The 11,343-nt window shown below is 41.7% G+C and overlaps 1 protein-coding gene across 2 annotated transcripts; it reads right to left on the bottom strand.

Moving 5' to 3' along the window:
• Nucleotides 1-1,612: 1,612 nt before the first annotated feature.
• On the bottom strand, nucleotides 1,613-9,928 carry LOC119264831 (CMRF35-like molecule 8). 2 transcript variants are annotated; one of them, XR_005131238.1, is made up of 5 exons: nucleotides 9,795-9,928; nucleotides 8,724-9,038; nucleotides 8,422-8,618; nucleotides 2,910-3,007; nucleotides 1,613-1,936 (listed from the first exon to the last, which is right to left on the bottom strand). XR_005131238.1 is itself a non-coding variant. In XM_037543873.1 (4 exons), exons 1-4 carry the CDS (start codon nucleotides 9,832-9,834, stop codon nucleotides 5,492-5,494), a joined length of 612 nt encoding a protein of 203 aa, XP_037399770.1. In that variant the 5' UTR covers nucleotides 9,835-9,928; the 3' UTR covers nucleotides 5,439-5,491. The 2 variants fall into 2 exon arrangements, 1 of the variants encoding a protein (XP_037399770.1); XM_037543873.1 differs by lacking the exons at nucleotides 1,613-1,936; nucleotides 2,910-3,007 and adding an exon at nucleotides 5,439-5,551.
• Nucleotides 9,929-11,343: the final 1,415 nt, after the last annotated feature.

Below are 11,343 nucleotides of genomic sequence, written 5' to 3'. Positions count from 1 at the left end.
ACCTCTGCCCACACCATCCAGGTCTTGGTCAATGATCACTGTTGACTTTTTACAGGTCTACCATCAGCACAACAGCATAAAAACAGTTGTTGTAGATTGATTTTCCATGTCCATGCAGTGGGTAACATCTCTGCTTTCTACGATTCAATCCCCACCTTGGCAAACACCCTACGCTATACTAGTAAGGGTCCTTGGGCAAGACTCCTAACAACTCCTTTGCCTACCTGTATAAAAAATAAATTAAATTGCAAGTCGCTCTGGATAAGAGCGTTTGCCAAATGCCGTATGTGTTTGGTGCACACTCTGTTCTCAAGGAGCACAGCTCAGTTAAATCCCAAAAGTAGAATTATTTTGTTTTCCTTTTTTAAAACTTGGGCTTTAGTTCCTCTAAAGCCATGACTACTTCTGTCTCAGTGGAGCATTTCTTAGCATCTTGGTTTGGTAACAGAGGGTTCAAAGGTTTGATCCTCTTGTCACCTCCTTTGTCCTTTAGTTTCCTTGTATTTTTGTTGGCATTTAAGTCTTTTCTTCTCCCTTGTCACTGACTCGAGTATTTCACTGTGCTTATTTGTTTTCTCTAGTCTCTACTGATCTGCACTTGTCTCCCTCCTCCACTCATGTCTGGCCAGTGGCTGCCCATCAGTGCTCCTGCCTATGGACTAGGATCTTGAACTGGATAGACTTGTTTCTGATGCCCATGTGCTCATCCCTGTACTCTGTGCTAGAGAGGACATGCCAGGAGGTTCAAGAGCCGTAGCTGGAGTGCTGCCATCGACAAGCAGGGGAAAAGATACTTCAGCTACTATGGGAGACCAGTCAGTACCTGTGTCTCACTTGATCAATCTGTCTTCTCACCTCTCTTCTTTTCTCTAGGCTGACACTGCCAGACACAGGCAGCCTTTTTGTTCACTTTTCCTGGTATCCGGGTGGGACTTGGGGAAAGCTTTCATGGATCCACTCTGTCAACCACCTGTACGCTCTGGTACGTTGACTGTGGCAGAGTCTTTGTTTCTTCTGCTGGTTCTGTACCTGTCTCTTCCAGCTCACCCTGCTGCTTTTGCTTTTCATGTTAATGCAGCTCAACAGCAAGTTTAATATTTAAAGCTACACTATGTGTAAGTTAAGTTTTGAGGATTTCATGGAACATCTAGTGTAAATATGGAATTGTGCAAAATTACTAGTTCAGGCTTTACAGGGTCACTTCCTGTAGTTTTAACAAAAAACTTAAATAGTGCCTCACAGCGAGGAGGGCCTGGGTTCGATTCCCCGGCCGGGTGACCGAGGTCCTCTCTGTGTGGAGTCTGCATGTTCTCCCCATGTCTGCGTGGGTTTTCTCCAGGTTCCATCCACAGTCCAAAGACATGCAGTCAGGCCGATTGGACATGCTAAATTGCCCCTGGGTGTGTGTGTGTCTGTCTGTAGGCCCTGCGATGGACTGGCGACCTGTCCAGGGTGTATCCTGCCTTCCTCCCAATGACAGCTGGGATAGGCTCCAGCACCCTGTGTGACCCTGAGGGGGAAGGAGCTTAGGTGTGTGTGTGTGTGTGTGTGTGTGTGTGTGTGTGTGTGTGTGTGTGGTTTAAACAATTTCTAAAATAAAACAGCCCAACAATGACCATTTCCAGGAATTCAAATTTGATTATTTTTTAATCATAATGGAGCTAGCGGATGTTCTTGATGTTTATTTTTTATTTCTCTTCTATTGCAGTTCTTCACTGTGGTGAAAGATGAATGATTATCTGTCTAAGCTGTAGATCACATGTGTGAGTAGTCCTTTCTCTGTGGAGTACAGCAGGTTGTCCAAAGCTTGGTTGTTGAGAGTCTCTGAGGTGAAGCCAGCAGAGCAGTTGATGACAGTAAAGCAGACGTGTGAGTGTAGATCTTCTTCTTCTAGACCAGCAGTGGAGGACATCGCTGAGATGAGATCACTTTGAAGCTGTTGAGGAAAGTAAATGAATGATATATGGGTTCAGTAACATCTAATACATTGAGCTTTGTCAAGATAAAGCTGGTGCTAAACCCGTTTGGTGTGATATTACACCATGATTGATACTTCTTGGTGAGTGTGGTTGGCTAGGAGTGGATCTTAGACAGGGCTATTCATACTATGCTGTCCTCTAAATCTGCTTTGCCTAACGCTGTTATGTGTAGCTGCTTTATAAGATAATTGAGTCACACTCTAAGGTCCATCCCTGTCCTGTCGCTGGGCTACTGATCTCCGGATCTGCCCCTCACTTGCTCTTTTATCAGTTCTCTATTTAACGTACTTTAATTATTTCACTCCTTGTGAAGTCTCTGGTATGTTATAAGGTTCTGTGCCTTGCTAGTCTGTCTGTCACTTGGAAACAGCCTGTTTGCTGGTTCTTTGACTGTCGGACTGTCTGCTTACTCTGTTATGGCTGCTCATTCTCTTATAATAGTAAAAGAAAAAAAAAACTGCTTAATTACTGTTGGGCTGTTTAAAGTTGGTTGGCTGATCAAAAAGCAATAGTCTGGCAGCGATTTCATAAAATATGATTCACACGGCATATCGCTGCTGTCGGAAGAAAACCTTGTATCTCCACTTTTGACATTTTTCAGTTTTTAATATAATTTGAAAAATGCCTGTTGTTCTTTACATTGTGTGTAAATTTTATGATGAATGGCCCAAAATTGCTTGGAAAGTTGTCTGGTTTCATTGACTTCCATTAAAAGTAAAGTAGGTTTTTTTCCTTCTCCTGTAAAGTTACTATTTTGGAGATAAGAGGTTTTCTTCCAACAACAATGACATGCATGTCTAACTTATTCTATTCTTAACAGTATTTCTATTGTCAACTGATATGTACATCATTGAGGAGAACATCGTGTTAAAAATACGGAATATTTTAACAGAACAATTTCACCTTCATGACTGAACATTGTGCACTTACTTTAGATCGTCTTTTTGGTCCTCTACCAGTGTAGATTACAGCAGCGATGCTGAATACAATCACAGTGACAAGTCCAGCAGCAACATACAGTAGAATCTCTAAACAAAGACCACCCCCCCAAAAAAACCCAAAAAAACAGGATTACACTGAGAGTAGTGTCTAGCAATTTGCATTGACCCTCCCAGTAATGATGTCTTGAGGCAGAAAGAAAGTGAACTTGATAAAGTAGCCGTGAAACAGCATGAGACAAAAGCCATAATTGCCAGTCTATTATTGGAGGTTCTCCATTCCATGTTTCAGTTTTTTAAGTGATTTTGAAAATGCATTTTTCCCTTTACATTCTGTATAAATTTCATGAGGAATGGACCAAAATGACTTGGAAGAATGCTCTGGTTCCATTGGCTTACAGTAAAAGTAGTGTAAGGTTTTTCCTTCTCTTGTAAAGTTATCAGTTTACAGTGTAAAGTTAACAGTATTTTAGGTCCACCTATGATGTGCATCTACATTTATTGGCCATTTTAACAGGTACAGTGATGTGACAAAGTATTTGCTCTCTTTCCAATTTCTTCAACTTTTACATGTTTCGGATCATCCATCCATTCTCTAAGCCACTTCTCCCGCCGGATCGCGGAGGGGTGCTGGAGTTTATCCGGGCTCGCGGGTCATCGGGCGGAAGGCAGGACACACCCTGGACAGGTTGTTTTGGATCAGCAAACTGTTTTTAATAATAGACGGAGACAACCCCAGTAAACAGGTGCTGTTTTTAAATGTTAGTTTCATTTATTGAAGGAAAAATGCTCTTCTGCCCCACCTGGCCCTGTGTGAAAAAGTAATTGCCCCCTTAGCTACTAAATCAACCAGTTAACCCAATTCAATTGACTTTTGGGACCAATTTCTGCAGCCACACCCAAACAGAGTGGAACTGCCATGGTGCTCTTTGCCCTCAGAGAGGGCCTAAGGTATTTTAAAAACAACAAAAGCAGTCAACAACTAAATAAATACAAATCTAATCAAACAAGTCCTTCAAACCTGCCTATTTAACTTGTATTGGAATATGAAGGGTTAAATTAAAGAAGCCTCTTTGTCTCCCTTTCAACATAATGTTGCTGGAAAGTATGTTGGTGAGTGGTAGTCCAGCTCTGAATTTACAGAGTGCCAACCAATAGTAACTAAGTGGGAGACCAATTCAAATGACAGTAGTATTGACCAATCATATCCTTCCTCTAAATGGGTGGGCTTTGTTATCTCTAAATTTATGACAAGTTCCACCCACTGTGGGGACACAAAGCTGGTGGAAAAAAAAAGCTAGCTAGCTTGTTGGTTCATGATGGAAGCTGAGAGTAGCAGTACCAGTAGTGAGGAGGACATCGCTGTGAATTTGTTATCCATGCCGTTTCCTAGATTAACTTGATGAAAAAAGAGGGAGTTAATCTGCAAAGGATGACCTACACCAGAGCTTAATTTGGTACTTGGTGTTAAAAACAAAGGTTTTTGAGCGGCATTTCATCTCCAGCAATTACATGCAATACCCCTGGATGACAGGATTGACCAAGGAGCAAAAGCTTTACTGCTGGAATTACTTGCTGCTGGGCCAAAGATGGATTTTTAGTTTTAGGAAGTTTATCCAAGCCAGCCCATTGCCATCAGAATGCTTTGGGTCATCTAAAAGCTACTATTCATCTTAAAACATTTGGGGGCACCAGGTTAGAGCTCCAGCTGGATGAACAACAGTGGTGGGATGTAATCTCTCATAATGAAAAGTTTAGGAAGAACCGGGGTATTTTGAAAGGCCTTATTAACTGCGTGGTGATCTTGGACAAGCAGGAGATGCAGTTACGAGATCACAGTGAAGGAGCAGGTGCATCAAACAAGAAGAAAAATTACCTGGAGTTGTTGGATGTAGTGTCGGAATATGAGAGCGACCTGGGCACTGACCTCGCCACATCAACAGCGTTCAGTGGCCATTATCTAAAATTCAGAACGAGCTGAACAGCACTTTTGCTAGCCTCATAACAGACAGCTTGAAGGTGAGGAAGGCAACATTGTTGTTCTGAATAACAAAACTACAGACATTGGCCACATACAATAGAACCTTTCGCCCACTGTGTTATCAACATTGTCATCAACCTTGTGGATGAAGTGGTTTGTGTTGACAGCCACTAGTTTGAAGAGGGTGCAAGTAAAAGTTAAGGAAACCTTCCACAGGCCCTCTTCATCCACTGCTGTACCTACATTCTATATCTTGTCATGGCACAGGGAGCCTCCAAGAGAAAGTGTAAAGTCTTCTTTTCACGTCTTTGTGGCTTGGCCTTCTGTTTCAGCTGCTCAGCAAAAGGAACCAAACTGCTGAATGATATTTGCAAGCACAGGCTTCCCTTAGAAGCTCCTACTCACTGGTTAAAAGTAAATGATCTAAATGTTTATTGAAGGATGTTGTTTCCATACAGTAAAAGTCATGTAACTCTCCTGGGTGTTTGAGCACATCATAGACCACCACATGGAGTTTGATGGTAACATGGTCACCCTCCTTCACAGCTTCAATTTCTGTTTTTCACGCCATCTTCTTGTATTCGGATGTTGTCTTAGGAATTCTCCAAAAAAAAAGCTTCGATATCCTGTTCTGCCTGGCCAGAGTGGATGAGCTACACGGGACAATTGAAAGGGAGAAGGAGAAGTTGGACAGCATCTATGAAGAAATCCTGATTTTTGTTGGCCTTCTCTGTGGCCGTGGTGCTCCAAGAGACATTTGCGCAGCAGTGTAATTCACAGCCTCCTTACCTAGATTGCCAACAGCTTTAGGGACCACAAAAAGCCACAAAAACCACAAAGTTCATGGCCTTTCAGGATCCACAACGGTTCAGGCATCACAATGACCATTTTCCAATGCTGTATTTTCAAATTTGATGTAGAGCTATGGTGCATGTTTCAATTGCTCTCAAATCTACACAGAACTCTAACTTTGTGGGTAAAAGCCCAGCTGATATTCATCAGTTTCTTCTTTAAAAGATCTGAAATAAAAGAATGGCACAAGTGTTCACTCTCATATGCCTCATGCTGGCAATCCGTATCCGTTCGCTGTGCTGAAGCACATGAAAACCTTCTTGAGGAACACGACGGGGAAGGCCCAACTGTCAGACGTGTCAATAATTTCCAATGAGAAGGAATTGTTGATGAATTTAACAGCAGTTGCATGACCCCACCATCAACCAGTTAACCCAAAAGGACAGGAGGATGGGCTTCATTTTTGAGTGTCCTGATCAAAGGAGAAGTTGTTTAAAATCTTAGGCCACCGTGCCACTGATTTTATTCTGGCTATCACTGACATTATTTGTGGAATTTGCAGAATTACCGGTTATTTATCTGATGATAATGTGTCTGGCGCTTCTGGCTGCATGGCTGTGCGCGCGCTGTCGTGATGTGAAGGCTTGTATGAAATGTCATTGGTTTTGTGTGGTAGGAGGCAGTGATGGTCTCGCGTTTTTAACCTACCCATCATCTCCATATTCCTCTGCAGTGCACACAGAGCTTGTATGATGGAATTATTTGTAAGGAGGATTTCCATTTTGCTTAAAAAATAAGCTGTTTTGTCTAGATGATAAACCTCTCTGTGCTGTTTGCTCATAGCATGTCTAAGGCGAGGACTCAGTAAACTTGGCTGTTGTTGTTTTTGTTTTTTTTGTTTTTGTTTTTTTTGGTGAGGGAAGGGGTGGGGCAGGTAGAAGGTCTCAAGCAGCAGCACATGATGCCGTGCTCTAAAGAGATTCAAATACAGATGTGAAACAAGTAATTGAAATCTACTATGGGACTCCAGAGAACCACAGTGAGAGCCATTATCCATTCATGGAGAGAACTTGGAACAGTGCTGAATCGTCCCAGGAAGGACCAGTCTACCAAAATTTCTCATTCAGGAGGTCAAAAAAGAACCTGGATGAACATCTAAAGAACTTCAGCGCTCACTTGCCTCAGTTAAGGTCAAAGTACATGATTCCACAAAAAGAGAGACACTGGGCTGAAATGGCATCCATGGTAGAGTTACTACGTATAAACACCGGCTGACCAAAAAGAACACACAGGATTGTCTTGCATTTGCCAAAACCTTCTGGATGACCCCAAAGACTTTTGGCATAATATTGTGTGGACGCAGGAGTCAATGGTGAAACCTTTTTGAAGATATGGGTCCCGTTACATCTGGCAGAAAGTTAACACTGCTTTCCACCTTCATATCAACAGGCAAACATGGTGGTGGTGTGATGGTCTGGGACTGCTTTGCTTCTGCAGGACCTGGATGACTGTCATCATTGATGGAGCCATGAATTCTGCTCACTCTCAGAAAATCCTGAAGGAGAATGCTTCAAACGCAGTTGGACTTTGCAATGATTTAAATGCACACAAGCAAGTCCATCTCTGAATGTTTCCAAAGTCCTGACTTGAATCCCATTGAGATGCTGTGGTGAGACCTTAAACGGGCAGTTCATGCTCAAAACCCTCCAATGAAGCAGAATTAAAATAATCCTGAGAATCGGCCAAAATTCCTCCACATGATGTAAAAGACTCATCACAAGTTTTCACAAACGTTTGATTGCAGTCATTAGGTTTTGGGGCAATTACTTTTTCACATGGATGGTAAAGGTTTGGAATTAATGTTTATCTTCAATAAATGAAATAATCATTTAAAAGATGCATTTTGTGTTAAATTGTGTTGTCTTTATTTTTAAACTAGTAAACTTCATTGGATGAAGAAACAGTTCATAATAATTATACACTCACTGGCCACTTTATTAGTAAAAGGTTGGACCCCTTTTTGCCTTCACAACACTCTCACAAGGCATTTTCGTCCACACAACTGACCGCTCAATGGACATTTCCTCTTTTTCGGACCGTTCTCTGTAAACCCTAGAGATGGTTGTGTGTGAAAATCCCAGCAGATCAGCAGTTTCTGAAATACTCAGACCAGCCCGTCTGGCACCAACAACCACGCCACGTTCAAAGCCCCTTAAATCCCCTTTCTTCCCCGTTCTGATGCTCGGTCTGCACTTCAGCAAGTTGTCTTGACCACCTCTACACGCCTCAATGCAGTGAGCTGCAGCCGTGTGATTGGCTGATTAGCTATTTGTGTTAACAAGCAACTGAACCTAATAAAGTGGCCAGTGAGTAAATCATTGTTTATATTTTGTTTCAATTCATTAGTTATTTATTCTCTTGCTACTTTTTAATGTATAAAGTCTAATCAATCTAATGAATTACATTTTAATATTATACAATTGAAGCGGCTTAGAAAATGGATGGATGGAAAACATTTATAATGAATGTATTTTTTAAATGCCACTCAGTAATAACAGTATATCAAACTGTAGCATGTATTAATGCATAACAATTATGTAACTATTAGATCATGATTAAGTTACTATTTATAGAGGACATATACATTTTAATGAATTGAAAGTTAAGGAAAATGTTGGTAAATTTGAATTAATAAGAAAAGATGATGGTTAATAAGTAAAGATGAAGATACCTCTGGTAGGTGATGAGATGTTGAGTGAGTGCTGAGCTGGAAATGTTGGTTTAGGTGCAGAGGAGGAGGAGATGGTGGATGGTGGGTGATGGAGGGAGGGAGAGTGGATGAAGAGGTGGTGAAGAACTTAAATCTCACTGTTCTTACAGCAGCTGCTGTTGGAGTAGCTTTGGGTGGGTGTTTGTGGGTGGAGGGAGCTGCGTATGAAATAAACAAATGTTATTTTATGGTTAAATGATTAATATTCACATAAACACACTAATGAAGTCAGGTGTAAAGGCTGATTAATAAAGGCTCATTACCATCTGTGACTGTGAGGAGCACCTCATGATACGTGTCCATCATTAGTAATCTCTCCACTCCACACCAGTAAGTTCCAGCGTCTGATTTCTGGAGGTCAATGATGGTCACAGTGATGTCTCCATTGCCTGAATCCTCCAGTGTGTATCTTCCAGTAAGTGACTGACCAGATTTAATCAACATGTCCTGATTTTTTATACACGGATACCTGCAGAAATACTTTGTGTTGGTTTTAGCTAACAGGTGAGGACACTGGATCTTCACTGATCCTCCAACATGTCCTGCCACTCTGATATCTGGCGCCTCAGCAGCCACTTCTGTCATAAACACACACAGAAAAATACACACAATTAAAATAACAACATAAAAACAAACACAAGTTCATCCAGCAAAGGCCTTTAAGGTTAAAGGGCCAGTCGTACAGCTCTCTCCTCACACGTTGGAAGACTCAGAGGAAATGACAGAAGCGTTGGAGGCGGAGTTTGAAGAACTGCTTAGGCTGCTGAGTCTCTGTGGTTAGAGACTCTATTAATGCTGCCGCCTGCACTCAACCTCTGCTTCCTGTTTACACTTGTCCACTTCATGAATACGGTTACTATGTGAAATATGTGGATGGCTGGACACTTGAAAAACAAACTTTATCCATCTTCAAGGGGAAATTTGCACGTTTCCGTAGCTAAATAACACGGAATATTGTACACAGATTAAATACACTTCATTATACAGTATTTAGACATCAGAGCAGGAACAAAGCAAAGTGCAGAAGACAGAAGCAGCTGAAACCTTTGTTGTTCATGAGAAACTGAGCACTGTAAGTTAAAGGAGGTTTTTATACATATTCAGACTTTCTCTGAGCACATTGAGGCTGATTGTACACGGGCTTGTCTGGCTTCTCCTTCTGTTAGCAGAACTTCATCATTCTTCTGTTCACTACATCACCATGCAGTCCCTCAGGGGTCAGATAAGAGCTCTCCAGCCTCACTCAGCATTACCATGAAGACAGTAGAGATGTGAACCACTTTACTCATAGACGTGCACTCTGTATGTGTTCTTGTATGCAGGTCAGGACTTACCCGAGAGAAGAATCCAGATGACCACACAAAAGCACCTCATTCTGACCGTTCTGGATAGATGGATTCTCTTTCAGTAGTTTTTGTAAACAGCAGAAGTTTCTGGTGATCTTTCTGTGTCTTTGCCTGCTTCTGTATTCTGACGTCTTAAGGAGGAACTGACAGTTGAACCCAAGCATCGTCTTGACCACTAATTTGAGGTTTAGACCAGGAAACAAGTTTCTCTGTCCTTCTCAGTCTTTCTAGTCAGTCCTGCACTGCATATCTTACATTAGGCCACAAGGCTTTTAGTTTGACTTTACATTGTCCCTTTGAATTTCAGCACAATCAGTTTTTGTTTTACAGTATGTTTGTGAGCTTCTTCACTGTCCGAATATCAATGATATGAAAAATGTATAAAGTCACCATAAAGCACTAATTTATAATTTTATACATTGTTGATCAAATTTCTTCCACAGTCTATACAGACATATGTGCTCTGTGTAGCGCCTAGACTTCCCCCCCACAACACACACACACACACACACACACCCTTGCCAAGGGGGGGGGGGGGGGGTGGTGTGCCCACACTGCTCACATGCTGCAGCCCAGCTCCCCAGTTCTTCCTGTGTTGAAGCATAAAACAGCCCCAGACATGGCAGCTCCCAATGCTGCTCTTCACATCTCCAGCATAACAAACTCCTCAATAACCTCAAACACATTCCCTGAACACACTACTATGCTGTTTGTTGGTAGATGGCAAAAGACTACAACTAGTTACATTTTTGATATTTTTATTTTTATTCATTCTTCTTTTCTAGTTTGTGGCTGATCATTTGAGTGTTACTTACTGTATCTAGAGATCAAGCAGTCAGTATGGCTTATACTGAGGGTCATCTGAGGGTCAGCCCTAATGTATTTTATGTATAATTGAGTGTAATCAACATACAGTTAACATACGAGCAACACAGTACAACCATGTTTGACTCATGTTATGTTTTTAATGAAAACCCTTTTCCCAAAGATAGGGCATCACATATGGAAGCACCTTAGTGTCGTATGTAAAAGTATGGAACTGTATTGTTTGGAAAGCAGGCATTTTTCTCTGGAACGCATGCATGTATGTCAATGTAGGCTGATCCATAATTAAATGAGATCCATAATTAAAATCCTCCTAAATTACTTAATATTTGATCGATTTTCAAGGGCCTAGGTTTTCCAGTGGGGTCATTGCTCCCCCTTTTACCTGCCATCCAGGAGGGAGTCATACATACAGGAGTTCTTCAAAAGATGTTCATGGTGACCCAACTAAGAAAGAGATGTACAGGCCTATGTAGCATCCTGCAAAGTTTAGGTTTAGAACAAAGAGCCCAGAACTAAATCTGCTCCAACCTCTGCCCACACCATCCAGGCCTTGGTCAATGATCACTGTTGACTTTTTACAGGTCTACCATCAGCACAACAGCATAAAAACAGTTGTTGTAGATTGATTTTCCATGTCCATGCAGTGGGTAACATCTCTGCTTTCTACGGTTCAATCCCCACCTTGGCAAACACCCTACGCTATACTAGT

Source organism: Pygocentrus nattereri, chromosome 12 (assembly GCF_015220715.1).
Source record: "Pygocentrus nattereri isolate fPygNat1 chromosome 12, fPygNat1.pri, whole genome shotgun sequence".
Lineage (NCBI taxonomy): Eukaryota > Metazoa > Chordata > Actinopteri > Characiformes > Serrasalmidae > Pygocentrus > Pygocentrus nattereri.
Note: the sequence above shows the minus strand (reverse complement) of the source record. Positions and strands in the feature narration are given on the sequence as shown.

What these genes read in the sequence shown, in the direction of transcription:
- LOC119264831 (XM_037543873.1), bottom strand. Translation starts at nt 9,834, where the DNA reads ATGAGGTGCTTTTGTGTGGTCATCTGGATTCTTCTCTCGG. An exon ending in CATCTGGATTCTTCTCTCGG is followed by an intron (nt 9,039 to 9,794) that starts GTAAGTCCTGAC and finishes TGTTTATGACAG; the next exon opens with AAGTGGCTGCTGAGGCGCCA. An exon ending in GCTCCTCACAGTCACAGATG is followed by an intron (nt 8,619 to 8,723) that starts GTAATGAGCCTT and finishes TTTCATACGCAG; the next exon opens with CTCCCTCCACCCACAAACAC.